We start from the raw sequence: 21,875 nt of genomic DNA on the forward strand, positions 1-21,875 counted from the left end.
TATTGACTTGGACCGTAAAATATTCAAAGACTACATAAGGTGTAGTTTTATTTCATAAAATCTTTGGTGTTTCACTTCAAATAAGACTGCAAGTCGCTGACCCCTTTCGATTGATTCTCAAAAATGCACAGTCCAGTGGTTTCCAAATAGGGGCCATTTCCCACCAAGTGGGCCATAGAGCAGTTGAAGGGGGCCACCATTCCAGGCGCAAAGCTGATTTTACTTCTACTAGAATACTCCCCGTTCTTCTTAGTTTCATTGCTTGATAAGGTTATTTCACAGGGTGTCTTCACTTTGTTGAGCATGAAATGTTTGAATATAATCGGATTTGGAATCTACCAATCAAAGTAACACTATAAATACCGCTGGAATAATAAACAACGGGGCTAAAAGCCTCCAGAAGGGGGTCAGATATGTAAGAAGGTTGAGAACCACTGCCATAGACCGACCATTCAAATGCGGTGTAGATATGCGCGTACGCGGAAATATATGAAAAAATATTTCTAATTCGACCTTACTGCTTCCGAAACAGTCTTTATGGCCAACGTCGCTTATAACCCTGCGACGATTGCAATCGTACCCTGTGTACGATTGCTCTTACCTCGGTACTAAAGCAGTTTGGCACGCGTGTTACGGGTTACCCACCTCTGTACTATAGTACAATAGGAATATGACATTTATTCAGAGGTCGTGGAAAGCTCGTCATATAACGAACCACCGCGCTCGTTCATTCACCTGACGGGTATTGTGAACAATCCTCTACCTATTTGTTACAGATGCACGGACGTGGTGTAACAGCGGTTTCTCCAAAATGTTGTGTCCCACTTGGTACTACACGTGGTACAGGTGGGACATGACATTTTGGAGACACCCATGTAACAGGGCATTACATGAATCACCAGCCATCAATGAGAGCTGCGAATACGAGCACCGTAATTATTATAGGTGCGACGCCAAGCATGTTCCAAACGCATAGCACGATGCGCCGAGTCCTCAAAAAGCCAATTATAACGATCAACATAAAAATCGCACTGCGTTGACGGCTACTGTCTCGTTACATAAATCTAACAATCCATCCACAAGAAATAACTTACACAATAAAATTAATTATACAAGCTCTATATTTAGGCCGATACATTGTTCTATTCTTAGGATATAAAAATATAAAGAACGGAAATTGTATTGCAGCTGTTGAATTGTATCAAATGACGAATTAGTGAGATTGCACGCTGCAAATTAAACACACTGCATAATAGGAAGGCATAGTTGTTGTAAAATAGTACTAACTGGTTCAGGACAGTGATGGGCTGGAAAAATCGTAACAGCCGGAACGCACCAAATTCGCAAAAATGTAATATAACACGACACGGACGTTTACAGAACTGCAATGAACTTATATGAAATATGTTTGTGTAAAATTACAAGAGTATTCATAGCAATTCAATACAAATCTTATTATTGAAAAGGTATAGAATGAATATTCATGGGGTTAAAGGTCGGGGAAACATCTAATACACGTTACTGCTGTACTAATTATTGATGTGACATAAAAGGCTTAATATGATGTAACGAACCATAATTTAATAACTAAGTTTACCAGAGAAACTAGACTTTATACCATAATTTTATTTCAACAACAGGAACGCAAATGCAGTAAAATGTCCAACAACCGTAACGCGGTTCCGGTGCGTTTCGGCTGCAGCTCACCACTGGTTCAGGGTATCTCAAACCAACCTTTGAGCTCATGAAGTCGGGATGGGTACAAGTGCTGCTTGGAGTCTGCGTAAGGAAAACGTGAATCATTAAAATTTCAGAAACACAGAACTTAAATCAGGAGTTAATACAGAAGGACTTGTACACAAAATTGATTTTCAAGACTTGCTTTTCTTTCGGATATTCCAATTATTTTCACAGTACCATATTTATGTATGCTATCGTTTCGATCTTATTGGCTGAAAAAAAAACAAAATCGACCATTCACTACTTTCGCGCAATAAAATTTAAACACACAAAAAATCAGACTACTGATAGTTTCTAGTCTGGATAGTCTAAATATTACTGATAAATTATGTTTGTTTTCCTTTCAAATTACTGTTTTGGCATGGATTAACTGACTAATTTTTTTTGAGCTGAAGCGCAAGTTCTGACCGACTTTTGGGCAGAATATTTGAAACAAATTCTACACAGAATAAAGGATTATTAAATTCCGCCAGCATGTTCCTTCACAAGTTCTTTCACTTCATCAGCGAGTTTGTCAGCGTTTTCCTGGAATAATGAGATGTAGGTTCAGTCATGATTGTGTATGTATACATTACACTGCCAATTTTTTATTGAGACAAGATTCTCAGCTTTTTTGTGGTAAAAATTATTTTAACAGCTTTAGAAGAAAAGTTGAATTATTGCGGATTTGACAGCAAACGAAACACAAGAAACCTCTCCAATAAGTTAAAAATATCATCGAATCCTTATGTAACCATTAAAAAAGTGTGCATTAAAGTAATAATAATGCTTCATCTATTGAGGCAATTCCTACATACATAATCGCCTTTTTTGCAGATTACTGAGTCAAAATAAACTTATACTTAATGGTAGAATGCCTGTCCTAAAGGTCGTTTTAGCAAAAAAATTTACTATTCGAGATTGGCGCCTTGATGAAGGTATTCATAATGGGGCAACAAAATAGAGACAGGTTAAGATTTATATACTTTTTCTGGGGGAGAGGAAAGGCAATAAGACGGCTTAATCATATGACGAACCACGGCCTCTCGTCAGATTAACAGTCAGTGTCCGGTATGGGATTAGTTAGTTATTTGTTTAAGGTGCATGGACTTGATAACGACGGTCGACGATGGACAATAACCAGTTTACCTGTGTGTCACTCTCAGCATATACTCTGACAACGTCCTCGGTACCAGAAGGTCTGACAAATGATCTTCCATCGGGATATTTTGATACGACATCGTCTATCAATGTTTGTAGACCTTCAGGGTTGGTTAATTTTTGTTCTGCATCAGTGGTTTTTACAACTGATCGATCTTTCACCTATGAAAAATGCAAGGACTAAAGATTTATTTAAAGTTTAGGATTGGAGTATTGGAAACTATACAAGAGTACTTTGTATTTATCACAGGAGGAAGGAAAGCCCGATAAGACAGATTAATCGTATGGCAAACCACAGTCTTATGTCTAGCCACCATTCATGTCCGGTATGAAAATAGTTAACTAGGTATTCTGGACTGAAGCCGTGTATGGATGGTGGAGGAAGCTGTAGCTGTCCAACGCTTTAAACCAGGGGTGGGCAACATACGGCCCGCAACGAGATTTAGACCGGCCCGCTGACTGTACATCAGTATATTATGATACTACATTATTACATTACTTTTAGTACATTATGATAAATTCATTATGTGTTTTTTGGTCTCTATTTTGTTGTAGTTTAAACTTTGAACGCGATTTGTAATTTTCTTTTTTGTATTAGCGAATAAATATGTGATTAAGATATTGGATACTATTCATGTTATAATCCAGCCCGCCGAATACTTCATTTTCCCACATCTGGCCCGCCCATCCCTGCTTTAAACCTCACTCGAGGTTTCGTTTGATTTTCTGATTCTGTAATGAGTTTTATTTATTTTATTTTTATTCATTACTTTATCGTCTATTATGCTGTTTATGGAGTCGAAATAAAGTTATACTCTAGAGCTACCCTGCAATGGCAAAGATTCCAGCAATTGTCTTGCACATGATTATCCGCCATGGAGTTTGAGCCTGTGAGTACAGCCCAAGCAAAGTCCTTTTAGGTGCGCCTTTTTCCATAATTAGGAGAAATAAACATACTTTAACTTTGAGTTGTCTGTTTGGCAGCTCTGTATAAATCTGACTCCACTCTTTAATCGACCAATCTCTGTTGCATAGAATTGCTTCAACTACTAACATGTCACTCATTGCATCACCAACAGTCTGGAAAAGAAAGCATAATTGACAACAGTGCAAGGGACTATAACGATCAGTAGAGGTTGCGCAAGACTAACTCCCAATCCTTTCTCTATGCCTTTGCGCTAGTGGATCCGTAAGCGTATAATGCAAGGATGCTGCAGCACGAATAAAAATACCATATTATGCAATTCAAGTCCTGCTGCACACTAACACAAATATATTTCTGTAACGTTTCGTCTGACCAAAATCAGACTTCCTCAGACAAGCAACAATGCAACAACAATGCATACTTAATGCATATTAATTTTTTTCAAATACAAATACAAATAAGCAAATACATCCGAGTTGAAAAATAAACTAAGTTTACTCGGGGATAATCGTTAAATAAATGTTCGTTTTTATTCATTATGGGGCTTCGTAAATAATAGTCAACTCCTCAGAGTCTCCGCAACACCAAAAGTTTGAGAATTCCCAAGCTAAGTCAGCATACTATTATAATTTGGTGAAATACTCATCAAAATGTAATGTACCCTGAAAACATACTTCATTAAACTTAAATGTTCAACGAGGGGCAAAAATCCCTGACCGACCTGATTTATCAAATCAATGAAATGAGTCAATTTTTTTGAAGCTTTCAACTGACATTCTGTCGATTCTTTGTTCGTACTTGCTTGTCGAATCTTGTTTTCCGCTTCTGGTTTCAAAATTACCTGAAACACACATGGTTTGTGTTTATACAATAATGAAATTTAAGATAAGGTCAAATCGATATGAATTAATCATATTTAGTATTCTAAATTCTTAATAAATATTCAGTTTCGAGTATTTGAAGACTCTCACAAACTCATCGGTAATATAGTGTTGAGTATAAGACTCTAAACCCAGGGTCAAAAGTCAATTTAAGTCAATCACTGGTTTTGGTCTCACTGGCAGTTATGGTAGGTCCAGTGGTTTTCAACCTTTTTCTTTTCTTTTTCTTCTGTTGCACAAAAAATTCTGTGACCTATTAACTTTCTCATGCAAGGAAAAAACTATGAAACAAATTTTTTTTCGCCAAGATAGACAATTAGCTATTTATACTGGGCTTGTGTCCCAACTGAAAAATGGGGGCTCCCGAAGTATGCGAACCAAGATGTCCATGTGTACTAGGTTAGGGTTAGGCCATAATTTTAGGTATAAATACTACGGGAGGCTCTTGGCTAGTCTTCGAACTGATAATAGGACTAAAATAAGGAAAATTGGAAAAACATTATTGCCTAACCCTAACCTGTTACCCATGTTACGTTCCGATGTCCGCCATCTTGGTTCGCATACTTCGGGAGCACCGAAAAATGTTTCTATGGCTCAGAGAAGTGGATCATGGCCCATTGTTTGAGAAACATTGGACTAGTCCGAATCATTTTATTTAGATCAGAGGTCGACAACCTACGGCCCGCGGAGCAAAATATCCGGCCTGCGACGCTTCACTGAATTATGCTAACAAATTATAGCTGTTTGGTCGATTATATTCTTTACGCAAAAGACTTTCCGTGTAGACTGAATTATATTATAACGTAACAAGTATATAATTCACACTTACTCGTTTAATGAGCATATAATTTAATTATAATTTAGACAAATGACAACAAAACGCAGAAAAGTTGATGCTAAGTGCGAATGGTTTAATGGCGCAAAAAATATTCAAACGGTCAGTCTTCGCACGATGCTTAAAATTTTTTTCTGATTTGTGTGATAAAATGTGATTCATCGGTCATCCATTCGATTTTTAACATTCTAAAAATATGTGCGACCCGCCAATGACTTACAACCTTCAATTTTGGCAAAAGGTTGCCGATCCCTGATTTAGATGACTCAAGAGTTTTCAACAAATGGCTACTCCGAGTTAAACACGAGCGGGGCCAATGACTTGACCCTTCTAAACACTTTTGTCTAGATCAGGGGTGCGCAACCTGCGGCCCAAAGGCCAAATGGGCAAGGGAAAATTGTGTGACCTTAAACCAGTGTGACCAGTAAAACAAGTTTTTAATTTAGATCAATCCGGTATGTGCGAGTAACTCCAATCTCTTTGTGTTGCAAAGCCTATACCTGAGGCCAATTTAGAATCTAGGAAGCCTATATATTAAATTGAAATGATTTTGAAGACATACAATGCTGTAGTAAAATTTCAATTGGCATTAGAATCTAGGAAGCCTATATCAAGGTGCGGCCTACGGTTTCACTCGGTTATTTCTATCTGGCCCTCCGGTATTAAAAGTTGCACACCACCCCTGGTATAGTTTATAAGGAAACGTTCTCACCGTTCCATGCCCATTTGCTTCAAAATAAACTCCAATATCAAAGTCTTTTGCCTTATGATGCAAATGTTTCACTCCAGTCTTAGTACAGGCAACAGGAATCTTTAACCTGTCGGTCAAGTAATTCGTAGAACTTCCATTGGCATAAGCTGTTTGCACAACTCCAACTTCAAGTGAAATGTTTGCCTGAAACGGATGTATTTAAGAGTTTCTTAATATTAGCCGGTTTTATAATTTGTAAATATCATCCACTGAAGTACCTTACGTCAAATTTTTCAGAAATGAATTTTTTTGATTTTCTGTCATCGTTTGAAAATATGATTTTGTCTCAGACTCAATATCAATAAAAAACTATCACCAACTAGAAAACAGTCGTCATGACAACAGTAGTCTATCACCATCCTCCTTGGCATCTTTTATTGGCGCTCAAGAAGTATGTGCACTAATATGTAGGTAACATATTAAGAAAAATAATAAGAAAAATCAGAATAAAATGATGGTCTAACCCTAACCTGGTACACACACAACAAGAATACCCATTTTATTTAACCAACCTCTTGCAGTAGCTCTTTGAACAAGGAAGCAATCAGAGCAGCAATTTTATCGCCGTCTAACATGACAAACTTTCCTTCATCTGTAGCACTGTAATATATCAATCGATCAGCATCGCCGTCAAAAGACGCAAACCTTTCATTCGGCTTGATTGTGATTCCTGTAGGAGTGAACAAAATAAAATTACATGGACAAAGTAGAATAGTAGAAAAAGAGATAATATTTCCGGAATGATCTGGATCTTTCTTGTTTTGCATCACCTGCTTAATTTATTATTTTTGTTATCATAAAATATGTTATCACTGTTATATGTTGATAGGTATTTGTCTGTTTGTTTGTCTGTTAGACACTTTCGTATTTTACGCAATATTTCACGAAAGCGAGGTTGAATCTGCTCCAAATTTTGCATGTGCATTCATCATATCTCAGACCAGAAGCCTGTTGATTTTGAATTATGTTGTATAATTAGCGAGTTTTCAATTAATTAGTGATGGGACACATGGTGTCGCTATTGAGTCAGACTGAAGGAATCGTACATGCGGAAGACTGATGAGTCGGCGGTCTCCAATCGCTATCTCATTATGATTGTTCTCACATATCTACAATCCCAATAGGGCACAAGATAAGAAGTCACTGTGTAAAAAGAGCAAGTTGTACACTCAGACAAAAGCCAGTATGATCAAAAAGTTTCTGGTACAGACAGATAGGATTGCAAGGCCATGAGAAAGAGTTACCACACAAATAGATAAATAAACAAATAGATAAATACTATTATTGAAGGAACCGAAGATGTTCAGCATTGCCTATCTTATTAACGGTTACCAAACTGTTTGTTCGTGCGGCGCCAAACTATCAAGAAAAAAACTCACGCCGCATTTACTCTTATTTTTCAGGGCGTACTTAGCAAAATACCAATGCCACTGGGAACCACTGGTCTAAATTTATTGATGCATGCCAAAATATGTCATGAATAATGAAAGGTAGGTAAGTGGGCATATCAAACATTGAATCAAGGGTGATAAAACATTAGGTAAGGGTCAGGTAGAGTTCACTCGTAGATATCTACAAACAATTTTGGTGTAATATAGATTTTCTGAATAATGCGTTAGAATTTTAGGTAACATGTCTTTCCCCGCCAGAAGACTGATGTCACCCAAACAGTGTCTTTAGTATTTTAGAAGTTTCATAGACGGTTCTTAATATGTAAGCAAATAAGCATGACACTGCAGAAAGAGGCAATACAACATTTACCTGAAGGGCCAGTCTGTTGTATTTTAACAAAATCAGCTCCACAGTTTTCATTCAACTTGCCAATGGTCCCATCATTTAAAATGTTAATTTTCAGTTTTTCTGAAATGTGCTTGGAAAACTCTTTCAACTTTGGCGCACCAACGCCATTAGCACAGTCAACAGTGAGGTCCCCGCTACATGATTTCTGAAATTGAAAGTAAATTTGTTTGAAAGTTGCCAAACCTTCTTCAATAGCTCTTGGTTTAAAGAGGTCAAAAGGGTCAACCAATGACTAGGATAGCAAACAACCAAACCATTCATGTATAGATTTAAGGCTTTAAAAAATAGAAAGATTTTGGTGAAAGGCAAAACCCACCGAAAAAATTTCAGAATGCCCATTTAAAATAGTCTTGGATACTGGAATTAATAATATCTGGAATTCAATTCTGATCATTTCATTTTACAGGAAAATCATAACATAAACCCATATTAATTTAATATTACAAGAAATGAAACATGAAAGAAAACAGTTTAAATCATTGTAGTTCGGGATATGATTAACAAGAAGTTTACTTGGAATAAATATGAGAGGAGGAGTATATATAAGAGTTGGAGAATTCCCACTTCTTTGCGAAACGAATAAGCCACTTTTAGTGGCTGCAGCATAGTTACATGGGAGCTCCAGAAGTATGTGTACCAATATGGAGGTAACAAGTTTTTTTTTACCTACCGTACTTTACATCAAGTTAAAATCCTATTTGTTTCTGGAACCTATGGGCAGAGGGTATATTCACTTGCTAACACAGACAGTCCCCGAACTTGTAAGTTGTAATAGAAACAAAATAAGGAAAATCGGAATAAAATTATGGCCTAACCCCAACCGGGTACACATGCTACGGGAGTACCGTTGCATGAACTTTTCCAATAATTAGCAGTGCATAAATCTCAAAACTTCAATCAATATAAAAACAATATTTACCTCTCCCAGAGCTGACGAAAATGCGTCAGATAATTTCTTATAATAACCTTCTTCCGTTGCTGTTCCATATTTTTCATCGGTATTTTTACAAACAACCAAATAATGAAGTTGAGGAGTAGTCAGGAGTCCGAAGTCTTGATATTTTGCACCGAATGCAGTTACTCCATCCTTTGCTGCATTACTGAGAGTTATGCTACTTGGCCTGTAAGTGGGGGAATCAGATTTAAACTCGGAAGTGATAATAACGGGATATAACTAACTAGGTATGTCCATTTTTGTCAAACATCCTCATTATAAGTTAAATCAATCAATCATCATTTATTCGTCAACACAATTTAAACATGGTACGATATATAAAAAAATATTACAAATACAAGTGGAAACTAACTTAAATTGTGTGACAGGAGTCGCGAGGGACCTCAAGAGGTCTTCAGGCAGCGACACCTACAGGGCTTTCATCATCACGAGAAAAATAATAAGGATGATGGTAAAAATGAGCTGCTCAAAGGCTTAAGATTCTGCCTAACAATTCTATTTTGAGTTTAAACATCAATAATGTGTAAACTTGTGGCAATATTACTTTTCTTTAAATTCCAATAGAGAATGTTATCTTAATCATTTCGATACACAAAAAACTTTTTCTAGTAATACACAAATTTTTTGTGATTAAAAATTAATAAAAAACAAATCGAAGTGGAGCATCAATGAATAAATGTTACTATAGCAGTATTACTTACTGGTCACTCGTCAGAATAATGATATACAAAATAAAATGATAAATTCTGTAATTCCACACTGTATTGATTTTTTTATAAGAGATTCAAATCGTAGAAATTACCTGGTATCTCTTCCAGCTATAACTGAAGCTGAAACCTCCAAATCAATTTTATATTTTTGAACAATGTTTTTCAAAACATTGACCAAATCATCATTACTAGCATTGGCAAGTTCTGTTGCGATGGACTCCCATGATTCTTCTAACATTTCACCCATTGGATCGACTAGCTTCACTCCATTATCTTCCTAAAAAGCAAAAGGAGATGAGGTTTTAAAGCAGTTTTTTGATTGTAGCTACTTAATAACATTGCGCATCAAAAGGTCGAATATTCTGGGCTCAAACTTGTGCCCACTTCCTTTTTTAGGACACCATAAATAGGGTGGGAAATATAACCTATCACTATTGGTAGAATATTATATAATCAGAACCTTAAATTTGTCCAATACAATAAACTGCTATTACTTGTATTTCGTTTGTTTTAAAATAACATAAGAAAATCATATTCCACATGATACCAGTCGTCTTGTTCAAGCATTCTTTTGACACAGGTAACTCACAGATCCAGTAAGACAAAAAAAGCGAATTGAATGACAGGCAACTTCATAGCTTGTAACACAAGCTCTATTTTATAGGCCTCATTCTGAGCACTGAACAAGTCTCTGCACAAGCAGTCACTCTTAGACAAGGGGTCACTATCTTTCAGTTTGACATTGTGTGCCCAATTTGCTACACAATGGTGATTGTCATAGCATTGGAACTAGAAATTCAATATAAATAGGTGTAATGTTTCCATTTTCTCACAAAATTTTTTTCAAGAAAATATTTAAAACAAACCTCTGGGTTATGAGAAGCAGTTGTCATTAGTCCAATTGTTGCTGATTTGAACTTTGACCTCAAGACAGCAAGAAGACCCATTCTGAAGAATACATGGTCCAATATATTTGCTTTGGCACGAAATCCAGCTGTTCCATACGTGATCTGCGAGGTTCCTGGATTTCCATGGACCTCAGATAACTTACGAATATTATCGTAAATGTCAGCCATTATACTACAGTGGACTATAGATAGTAAAATGTAGAAAAAATTAAATGAAATAACATCGCAGAGTGTTGTAATGCGCTGACTCATAATAACAATTTGAATATTTTTGTTGGTGAGCATAAAAATATCAAGTTATTCTGAGATAAAATATTCTCAGTCGCTGATTTGGCTGCCGAAAAGATCAAAGTATGAAAATATTTATTCATGCAAGATGAATGTCCAAAAATAATTTGCAACTATGGAAAAATGAAAAAGAAGAACCTACCAATACCGTCAAAGTTCTGAATAATGCAATATCCAAATTTTTATGTGGTCTATGCAACAGCATTGTACAAGTGAAACATAATAATGTTTGAAAACTATTGTCCTAATAAACCGATATAATAGAGAAAAATAGATGAAACAAGAAATCTTCCAGTTATTAATTTATAGCAGTTCTTAACATAATATACAAACTTTTATCAGGGTTTTCTCAATTTGGTTTTACCACACTATGCAAGATACCTGACAAGTTACCTATCAGTTTTACACAATGTACAAATATAAATGTATATGCTTGGTTGCGAAGTATAGTTCACTTCATATTGTGTAAGCGTATCTAACTACCAGTAGCTGATTTAGTCACCCATTGGAGAGCAGTATACAAATGAATTTTTCATCACTATAGCATTACACTGAATTAGCAAACGAGTATTTGCTCATAATTTCACCCATAAGCTGGAGTTCTGAAATCCACTTATGGCAATACTATTAGCCAAACTGAATTTATCGCTTTCGCAACAATCACCCAGACTGAGGAGTTGATAATACTTCAGCAAGTTGAGGACCAATCGAATTCGATTCTTTCAGTCTGTCTCGAATTAATTCAGCAATGGCACGCTGTGTCCTTCTTTCTAATTTATCAAGTTTTCCTTTTATGTCTCGTTTAAGATCCCAGTCAATTTTTCGAGGAGCAAGATTCAATAAATCCACTTCGTCTTTGACGGTTAAAGTCGGTGTTGCTTTATCAAGCTGCTCAGAAACCTCAGTTTCAACATGGACTGGTTTTACTTTGCCTTGCTCATTAGATACCAGATTTTCGTCGAGAGGAATATAGTTCCTTAATTTCAGTTCAGCGTTCGTCTCTTCTTTTGGATGCTTCGCATCGCTTGAAACTGCGTCTTTATCAGCAGCTCTTTTTCTCATTGCCATCAATTTTTCTCTCCTTTTACGAGCTTGCTCTTCTAATGAACCAACGTCAGCCATTTTGTAAGTCGTATCCTGTCACCGAAGCTGTATAGGGAAGATTTAAATAATACTTTAGTATGTAGTACTGGGTCTACAAAAAAATTCAATACAATTATTACCAAATCAAAATCTAACATCAAGTGACAGCTAGAAATTTCAAAAATAAGAGCAGTATATTGAATATCCAAAAAAGCAGATTTATGCAAATTTTTTGAAAGTTTTTAAAATGGAAAGCAAACAAATGGTAAATTTTGGATAGACAATCATGTAGCCCATTGAACAGATCGTGAGTAAACAGTACATGCCATGTATAATAAAGAGATGACTATTATATTAAACAAGATTTCTGATTCGATCAATCTATTTGCTAATCGCAATTTTGCCACGTATTCTACACACTTATATATCGAGGTTGCAAACTCTTATCATGGAGAGCGTGACTACAGGCTCAGAAAACAAAAGATAATTTATATCAACCAATTCTTGATTACTTGTGATAATTATAAAGGGTGTGGTATGAAGCAAGCCAATGAGAAAATTTGTATAAATATACATATCACTGTCACCAATACCTCAAATTGGATTTCATTACCTCATTCATTTATAAGTGTTACTTAAGTTGAGGGCGCTCCAGAATTGTGTGTACCAAATAGAGGTAACTAATTTAGTTCGCCTACTTTACATCAAGTTGTGTAAAGGGATGGAAGCCTATGGGCAGGGGGTATATTAAGCCTAACCCTAATCTGGTACACACACTACGGGAGTACCGAGTTGAGTATGCCATATGAAATTAGTGCTAAAGTAGCCATCATTAGAAAGTTGAATATTAAACAAAAGCATGAGCAAGATTGAACAGTTAGCTTCCAATAATAATATTTTACAAACAAAAAACAGGTCTGGTTTATTCCATCACCTATAAGCAACTGGTCAGTTAAAGTTCCATTCAAATGTGGGTTTAGTTTACACACTATTTTATCATAGCTTTCCAAGTTGCGGAGGGGCACACTAAGGATTAGTATTTAAATTGGCCAGTCAAAGACTGTAACACTCTTTTAAAACTAAAAATTTTTTTCATGCCAATTTTGCACATCATCAATTCCCCATATAGCAATTCGACATAGCAAAGATCTAATAATTCCGAAGACTAGTAGCCAAATTGGCTAATATGAAATGCATTTGCTAAATAATCAAGCAATAATGAATGTTATTTATATTTCCATTTTGACTCCATCCGATTTTGCTTTGGCTTGCATTTCATTAGAAAATGCATATTCTTTTCCACCTTTTCTTTGGGCCCATATTTGGATGTAAGCTTCAGAGAGAGTAATCATTTGTGGCAAAATGTCGCTCACATGAAGATCTTGCATCTCATACCATTGGTTAGATCCTTGGTGGAGAATATAAACACGATATGTGCCTTTCCCAATGTTCGGGTCGCCATCATGCACAATATTTGCAACCAGATCATAACATGTGTCTTTAATATCTGCATCAGCAGCGACAAATTCCGCGAGATCGATATTTTTGACGGGAAAATTAACAATTGTAGGATTTTTCTCTATGAAGAATAGATTTTTCGTGAATCGTTTGATGTAGAAAATTAAAAACGGAGGGAGACGTGTAAGCTCAAACTTTTTCATGGTGAAATCTCGTTTTCCTTTGTATTCTTTCTCAGTGAGGCCGTTAAATTTTGCAAGAAGGTTAAATAACGGAACTTGTGGGATAATATTTTGTTCCTGTTCGTCCTTGTAGAGAGGGGCAGCAAGTAGGTCTAATGTGAGATATAAAAACGGTGATTTTTGCATTGTTTCTTGGTATTCTGGCAGATCTAACAGTTTCACTTTTTCTTCTTCTGGTAGTTCAGGGTTAGGAACTTTTCTTGAATAAATTTTCATTTCTCCCTGGAAAGTTTCAGTGATGATGCTGGAACTCTTCTTCTTGGTTCCATTTAGGGCAACATGTAAAGAATTCAAAAACCAAGCAAGTAATTCAAGAGGATCACCTTGTACAGTGATTTGGAATCGTTTACGAGAGCAGAGCACAATGCTCTGCAGCATCTCGTGTGGTGACACATGGGCTTTGAAATTACGAGGATTCCATAATTTACGAATCAATTCTCCAAATCTTTGAGTTAAAAGAATCATGATGTCACCAGGTGGCCGTTTAATATGAGAGTAATTCTCTTCTCTCAAAAAATAATCCCTCAATGGAGGGATGTTTGACAACGCTTGTAAAACAACGTTACAATAATCATTCGCTTTGATGTTATTGAGCCCGACTATTCCTGGCAAGTACGTTGTGCTATCGTAAGCTCTACTAAGTTTGGAACTTGTGCTTAATTCAGCGATATGATTCTTTTTAAAAGTAGGGTTAAGAACATAAGTAATATCTTCAAGTGATGAATCTAAAATTTCATAGTTATCAGGGAGGCAGTAAAATTTCAGAGTCCTCAGATTCAAAAATACATGATGATTTATCTCAACACTGTGAGTGTAGGCATGAGATTTTTTGCCCCTTCCTTGAAAATATTTTCCGCAAACGAGACAAGCATAAACGTTCAAATGAGAGAGAGACACTGAGCACAATTTTTCGAAATCAAAATCTAAAACACTGCGTTTAATTGTATCTAAATACGGGCAGCTTCGACTTCTATCAATCTTTGGTTCGTCATCATACCTGTATTCTTCTTCAGACGAATATTCTTCAACCAAAGCTAATATTTTTTGTTCTGGAGCTTCTTGTTTAATTTCACTGTCTGAAATTTTTCGTTTTTTTGCGGGTTCAGAGTTCTCTTCCGAATCCACTTCGTTTTTAATACTTTTTATATCCATGATTAGACCTTCAAAATATACAGATTGTAGAAAAATACAACGCTCAGCGAATAATTTTCCCCACAAAATGCAGCATGAACGAAAATTGAACGTCGGTGTCACGTGTCAAAAAAACTACGCTTGGCTGATTCCGATAGGAAATAAGTTCAAATCTTACGAAAATGATATATTTTAAAAGAATTCAACAACACAACTTCATTATCAAATATTTATAATTCTAAACAACAAAACTTGATGCTAAAAAAACACTCAAATCTTTCGAACTTGAGCACGAAACCACATTAATATTAAAAGATGTTTTCTGGTTAACTCGGGAATTCCCCTTGTAGTAAACTTTTTAAAATGCACTCCTTATTTTCGAATATTTTTGGAAGGAAAAGATGCAAAGGCAAGGTTATTTTTCTAATATTTGTATCAAAAGATAGTAGTTCTAACTAAAATGAACATTGGAAGATTGATGTTGAAACGCAGCTACCCGCAGATAAAGTCGTTACGCAGTATTTTGATACCAGGACACGGTATTGGGATGTTGCAGTAGGATAGGATAGGATTTACATATTTATCCCGGGGGAGAGGAAAGCCGATAAGACGGCTTATCCATATGGCGAACCACGGCCTCTCGTCCGGTTACCATTCCAAGTCGGGTATGGGATTAGATTTACTGTATTGTTTGTTTTTGGAAGCATGGACTTGGTGGTGGAGGAAGCCGTAACCGACCAGCGGTTACGTGAACCACCCAACGACGGCGAGGAGTCCAGCAATCCTCTCGCACATAACCATCCCTGCATGGGATTCGAACCTGCGAACCCACGCAGAGTAGTTAGAGGTGCGGTGGCGAGCGTATTCCTAACGCTTAGCCCGTTGAGCCACACCGCCGCGCCGATTACTCAACAATAATTATCCTAGATATGTGTGAAAAATCAGCCACATAGAATTTCCGCAATTGGGTTGAATAGATATTTTCAATGAGTAATAAGAATTATATTTAAATGTAGAATGAATTAAATGCTCAGGAACATGAAATATGTCTAAATGTGATGCGAAAATTGTATTAAGAAATGCAATACCTACCTACCTTACGCAATACATATGTAATTTTATAGAACGCTTTTGATATGTCTGTATGTGTAAATAATACAAAATTGTTTTGAACTCATATCGTACTAAAGGGATATCGACTTTTTCTAATTCTGATTCCTATTTGTACTTTTACTAGGTTTAAATTGGAAATATGTGATTGGGACACCTTATTGGTTTGCTTCTCATTGGAATAATTACAGTAAATAGGAAAATCATATCCTAATCTAATCTTCAATTTATATTATTTTTATCATGTATTTTTCTAATCATCTTTTCCATGTATGTACTGGTAATCAAACCAAAAGCTGTGTGCTATGTGGTTGAGCCATGTTACAGTGTTATCATCTTCACTCTTCTAACTGTCTAAATGTAAATGAAAATCTTTTCTATCATATATGTCTTTGTTTTTTATGGCCAGTGATTCACTCTGTTATCTTGAGTACTACACTTTCAAATCCCATGATGCTGTGCATATTGCTTGTGGCGGGCCATGGTGCCAAGTTGGAAGAAGACATTAAAAATGATACAACTGGAAAATACAGCAATTTGATTGGTATTCCTAAAGCTTTGTTACCGGGAGTGGACGGGAAACTAATTATGGATTACTGGTGGAAGGTGGTCAATGTACGACAGATATTTAGTGAGGTTTATTTGGTTACAAATGCGGATAAATACAAGCATTTTGAAAGATGGGCAACAGCAAATGATTTTCCTGTTGAAAATATAGTTAATGACGGTTCTACGACACCAGATACAAAGCTCGGAGCTGTTGGTGATTTTGAATTGGTTTTGAGGAATAAAAACGTTGATGATGATGTCATGGTTGTCGCTGGCGATATGCTTTTTGAAGACCAGAATTTCGATATTTCACAAGTAGTGAGATATTTTCACTACAAAGCTGGCGACCTTGCAATTTATTATGAAATGGAACAAAATGAAGCTACAACTTCTCGTGGAATTGTTGAAGTTGATGTAACAACGAATAAAATTTTGCATTTTCATGAAAAACCAGAGCCTGGAGTCACTAATTCACGTTTGGCAAGTGTTGTCTTTTACTGTCTCAGAAAATCTACTTTGGCTACGGTTTCGTCATACCTGCAAGAATACCCAGGGAATGGCACTCGTACATTTGGCAAGTATATGTCATGGCTTATCAATGATAAAAAATACGATGTTTATGGCATGAAATTACCGACTCGTTTTCAACTGATTGGACAAGTGTCACTCACTGATTATCAAGCAAGACTCGATTATTTTAGCGACTTAAAACGACAGCATGCTCGTAAGAGACTTATTACAAGTCGTGCTTATGCTAGGATCGGTTTGATGGGAAATCCGAGCGACGGTTTTTATGGGAAAACAATTTCACTTTCGATATCAAACTTTTGGGCTGATGTTACTATTATGGAGAGTGAAAAACTAGTTTTGACCCCCCACCCTTTAAATGACCCTACGACCTTTGGAAGTTTGCAGGATTTACATGGAATCAGCAGAAAAGAGGGATATCTTGGAGGTTTGAGGCTTCTACAGGCGACATGCAAAAAATTTTACGAGTACTGCAATGACAAAGGGATTGCGTTGTATAAAAAGAATTTCACTTTGAGTTATGACACGAACATTCCCAGACAAGTTGGGCTGGCAGGAAGTAGTGCAATTGTCACAGCAACGTTGAAATGTTTAATGCAATTCTATAACCTCAGTGAAACAGACCTGCCTAAACCGGTTCGGGCCAGTTTTATCCTGAATGTGGAAACTGATGAATTGTTCATCAATGCTGGATTACAAGATCGTGTTGTACAAGTCTACGAAGGTTTGATGTACATGGATTTCAGCAAAGATCTTTTAGAAGGTCGTGGATATGGTAATTACGAGCGTTTACCAGCTAACGACCTTCCTCACATATGGGTTGCGTATTTATCTGATCCAAGTGATTCTGGAAAGATTCATAGCAATGTACGACAACGTTATGATGCCGGTGATACAGAAGTTTGTGAAGCGATGCAGAAATTTGCGGAATACACAGAGAAAGCAAAATCTGCAATTTTAGAATCAGATTGGAGGAAAGTAGCTGAACTAATGAACGCAAATTTCGATTTACGACAACAAATCTACACAGAGAGTTGCCTCGGTGAAGCAAATTTGAAGATGATACAACTCGGACGAGAGTACGGCTCTTCCACTAAGTTTCCAGGAAGCGGGGGTGCAGTGATAGGAATGTGTTTTGATTTAAACAAGTTATCGGACGTCAAACAAGCAATGCAGTCACAAGGTTTTGTTGTCTGTGAAGTTGTTCCCAATCTCGGCAATCAAGCGGAATGAATGGCAGCCCAATATCCCCTTCTATGGAGGAGGCTTTGAAATGGCAGTTTGAACCAAATATAACAATCTCTAGGCTACACTCAACTATATCGATAATCAAGTCTCTCTGTGTGTAGTCTCTGTAATCAAGTGGTGTTATCAATTCAAAATCTGTGAGCTTTTTTTTTTATTAGATGTATACTCTAAATAAAACACCACCCAAGCATATGCTTTTTTGTACAAACCTATCTTTTAATTAATTTATAATAATCCGGTTTTGACAGTGGTCATGAGTTGACCTAGTTTTATCATCAAGTGTTCTTTTTTCTATATATCTTATGGAAGTATTGATTCGAAAAACTTAAAATTGAATCATCTGTCAATATTTTTGATTGTGAATATTTTTCATTAAGTAATTGCGTTTTCAAAATAGTTTTAATTGTTGTTACTAATGTTGCAGAAGAGTTTTTCACAATATCACACACTTACATGTAATATCCCTGTGATTTAGATATTATAATATTAATATGCGGTGGCCTAGTGGTTAAAGCGACATAACTGTCTTTGCATTGCAGGTTATACATCTTCGGTTCAAATCCCATGTCTTCCCAAGATGTAATAAATTGGATAGACAATGCTGAATCAGAAATATTTTGGTCTTTCCGAAAATATTTGCTCCATACTTTAGATATCAGTGGAAGCTTTGTGCATTGCCTTGTTCAGAGCAAAATGCATGGATAAGTATCATAAATGATTGTAGCCATTTTTTTTAAAGATGAAAGTTAATAAGTGCCATCTGTAATCAGCATAATTTTTTAATTCATACCCAATTGTAGCATACGGTATTTCTGTAATTGTATTTCAATACCCACATACAAGTGTCTCTTTGTATATTATATTTGACTTTTATAATTTGGTAATCAACATTTAAGCTGTTGCTTACATGAAAGGATATAAGCCATGAACCTGCAATCTTTGTGTTAATATAAATGTATATTCAACAAATGCCAATAACTAAAGTATACAATTAGTCCCATAACACACCAACAAAATTAACTTTATTAATAATTATAATTCCACTCAAGTTTCTTACCATCTCTGTGATGATAGCATAGTTTATTACTATAAATGTATATTCAACAAAATAATTACAATAACTAAACTATATAGTTAGTCTTATACCATATCAATAGAATTAACTTTTATACTAAAGACCACATGTTCCTATGTCCTTCACAACACAGCTGTTTGTCTAGCATGGTCATTTGTAAATGTTGTGAAAAACCAAGCACCTAAATATTCTTTATACTTCATTACTGCCTTCACCATTCTTTGCACATAAATTACTGTACATTTCCACCCCAACACAGAATCACCTGACACATATTTTGGATCTTTTCTATTTTGAGTATTATTAATAAATAATATTATTATTTCATAATATTACTATTGATATTGTATTACTGCTATGTATCAATAATAGTTAAATAATTGTGATTGTGACCAATCAATTTTTGTGCAATTTTTATACTTTTTAATTGTTATTGTTTTAATTATAGCCTTCATATCAGTAAATATTGTTGCCATATTTTTAAACGACCAATTTTTTTTATGTTCTGTTTTTCAATATAGTACATTTAGTGTAATCATTTTGGAAAAATATATAATTTTGACTAATTCAATTGCATAATTGTTTATGTGTTTGTAACATGCTAAATTGGTTTAGTATTCTACTCTTGTGTTACCCAATGGTAGCCAAATATGATATGATTTTAAAAAATGTTTGAAAAACTTTTTTGAACAAATTAAAGATGCAGAGAAGTGTAGGCCTACATATTAACTTTTTTTTTTAATTCTTGCTGTTCCTGGCATCGTTTTTCATTTCTTTAGAACCCGATGGAACTTCTTCATTAAAGTTATTCTGTATAGCCCGAATATAGCAAAATATGACGATTTCATAAATTTTCTGACAAAAAAACTCTTTTTAACAAAATACGATAGAGATGCAGAAAAGTTTAAACTTTATTTTCAATGTTTACAGCTTTTAGTTGGGAAGTCATTCGAGACAATTATTATTTTCCCTGTTATAACTCAGACTAGTGGTCCAAGTCCTTATCGTACCCTGCGTGGTGCATGTCTTTTGTGTTCATATATTTGAGCATTGCTCTCTTTCCTTATAGTCAAGACTTTTATTTACAATTAATATCATTCCTGAAATCAAGTTAAACTATTTTTTCTTGTATTTGAATTTTCTATTCATTTCTGGACATCTCCCTGCACGTTTGGTTATTGTGAATTGGGTAATTTAGGAAGACTAAACACAAAGTGTACATATGGATCGTTTTGATAAGTTTTCGTTATTTGGATGATTTTCAAATTTTCCCCCCATTTTCTCAGATGGGACTCTATATTTAACCCAAATTTAACTTTACTTCTTTAAATTACGATGGGCAATATTTTATTTTGTTATGCTTGATTACCATAGTATAGCTTGTCCACTGATTTTTCCAGAAAACTCTGGGCTTTCAGTCATTACTATAATCGTACCGATGTACGACATTTGTGTCCATACATTAGGATAGCATTCACATACCATATTTGTAGCTTAGAACAATGTGCCACACCGAGCACTGATCTTTTATAATCATAATTCAGATGAATACATGACATTTTTGTTTAATATTATCACTTTTTAATTTTTCTTTCCTAGTTTATTATAATTATAAAATCCCAATGAATTTACTAATCAGAATGAATTTAAAATGAATTTTCGTTGAAACTTTTCAATGAAATGGAATCAAAACTTCAACTCAAGAACTGGGGGCTTCCTCAGTGTGTTCTGGATCAATACAATAAAAATGGATTGGAATCGATGTTTCAATGGCAGGCTGAGTGCTTGTCTATAAATGGAGTGTTAGGTTTGTAGTTTTTATAGTTATCCTCGTATAGAGAAGATATACGGTAGTTATCCTGAAGTTTTTATACCTATCCTCGTATAGAGAAGATGATAAAATGGCTTAATGAAAAGGCGAACCGTAACCCCTCATCCAAGTCCAATGCTGGAATAGTACATACTTAGTTGCTGGGGGAAGTAATCTATTAACAGTTATGCGAACCATCTTTCTGAAGATATGAGTCTGTCGTTACCGCCACACAGGGGCGTAGCACAGATTTTTCAAAGGGGGGGGGGGATTCAGAAAGTTCTAATTGCTAAGTTAGACCAGCAAGCGGGTCCGGTCTGAGGTCGGAAAATGTGGATTTACAAGCTTCTTGAGCGTTTAAAAAGAGTTTCATGCAATGAAAAATTGCTGTGTATGACACAGAAAAATGCTTTTTTTTTTACATTTTTAAAGAGCGGAGATTCTGACATGCAATGGTGTCCGTCTAATTAGTTTCTATCAAAAGACAACTTTTTTATATGTCATTCATTTATAAGATCATGTGCTTGAAGCCTTTCAAACTGACTGTTTGAATTTGGAGTAAGGAATTGGGGTGGCTGGTTAATAATGAGGTAATGATAAGGGTTCAAAGTTCAAACCAGACATCTCAATAGAGTAAAAATGGCAAACACTTAAATCTATTATTATGGAAAACTTGGCTTTGATTTATACTAGCATCACATTGTTAAA

The 21,875-nt window shown here is 35.6% G+C and overlaps 6 protein-coding genes across 6 annotated transcripts in view; 3 read left to right on the top strand and 3 right to left on the bottom strand.

The window, feature by feature from the left end:
- Window positions 1-21,875, top strand: part of LOC120346425 (uncharacterized) — a 200,558-nt gene that overhangs the window by 91,201 nt on the left and 87,482 nt on the right. The gene's annotated exons all lie outside the window — the stretch shown is intronic.
- On the bottom strand, window positions 1,104-10,930 carry LOC120345458 (phosphoacetylglucosamine mutase-like). Its single transcript, XM_039414916.2, has 10 exons — window positions 10,604-10,930; window positions 9,830-10,014; window positions 8,992-9,193; window positions 8,034-8,217; window positions 6,785-6,942; window positions 6,234-6,416; window positions 4,527-4,646; window positions 3,838-3,960; window positions 2,869-3,042; window positions 1,104-2,265 (listed from the first exon to the last, which is right to left on the bottom strand). The coding sequence occupies exons 1-10, from the start codon at window positions 10,928-10,930 to the stop codon at window positions 2,200-2,202; spliced, it is 1,722 nt and encodes a 573-aa protein (XP_039270850.2). The 3' UTR covers window positions 1,104-2,199.
- LOC120345461 (coiled-coil domain-containing protein 12-like) lies at window positions 11,582-12,055 on the bottom strand. The gene has a single exon (XM_039414918.2). It carries the CDS (start codon window positions 12,053-12,055, stop codon window positions 11,594-11,596), a length of 462 nt encoding a protein of 153 aa, XP_039270852.2. The 3' UTR covers window positions 11,582-11,593.
- Window positions 12,128-14,976, bottom strand: LOC120345460 (ubiquitin carboxyl-terminal hydrolase 39-like). Its single transcript, XM_039414917.2, has one exon. It carries the CDS (start codon window positions 14,866-14,868, stop codon window positions 13,246-13,248), a length of 1,623 nt encoding a protein of 540 aa, XP_039270851.2. The 5' UTR covers window positions 14,869-14,976; the 3' UTR covers window positions 12,128-13,245.
- On the top strand, window positions 16,120-18,432 carry LOC120345593 (uncharacterized). The gene has a single exon (XM_039415114.2). It carries the CDS (start codon window positions 16,276-16,278, stop codon window positions 18,265-18,267), a length of 1,992 nt encoding a protein of 663 aa, XP_039271048.2. The 5' UTR covers window positions 16,120-16,275; the 3' UTR covers window positions 18,268-18,432.
- LOC120345594 (DNA polymerase theta-like) overlaps window positions 20,960-21,875 on the top strand; it is a 61,973-nt gene continuing 61,057 nt past the window's right edge. Inside the window, exon 1 of the mRNA XM_078115021.1 lies at window positions 20,960-21,164. Coding sequence (XP_077971147.1) covers window positions 21,038-21,164 — 127 coding nt within the window. The 5' untranslated portion in view covers window positions 20,960-21,037. The remainder of the gene's footprint in view (window positions 21,165-21,875) is intronic.

This window comes from Styela clava, chromosome 8, assembly GCF_964204865.1.
Source record: "Styela clava chromosome 8, kaStyClav1.hap1.2, whole genome shotgun sequence".
Lineage (NCBI taxonomy): Eukaryota > Metazoa > Chordata > Ascidiacea > Stolidobranchia > Styelidae > Styela > Styela clava.

Coding starts and splice junctions, on each gene's coding strand:
- LOC120345458 (XM_039414916.2), bottom strand. CDS start 10,930: ATGCTCACCAACAAAAATATTCAAATTGTTATTATGAGTCAGCGCATT. Junction 9,194..9,829: donor ATAGCTGGAAGAGATACCAG/GTAATTTCTACG, acceptor CCCCACTTACAG/GCCAAGTAGCATAACTCTCA. Junction 3,961..4,526: donor TCATTGATTTGATAAATCAG/GTCGGTCAGGGA, acceptor TTTCTTTTCCAG/ACTGTTGGTGATGCAATGAG.
- LOC120345460 (XM_039414917.2), bottom strand. CDS start 14,868: ATGGATATAAAAAGTATTAAAAACGAAGTGGATTCGGAAGAGAACTCT.
- LOC120345461 (XM_039414918.2), bottom strand. CDS start 12,055: ATGGCTGACGTTGGTTCATTAGAAGAGCAAGCTCGTAAAAGGAGAGAA.
- LOC120345593 (XM_039415114.2), top strand. CDS start 16,276: ATGTTACAGTGTTATCATCTTCACTCTTCTAACTGTCTAAATGTAAAT.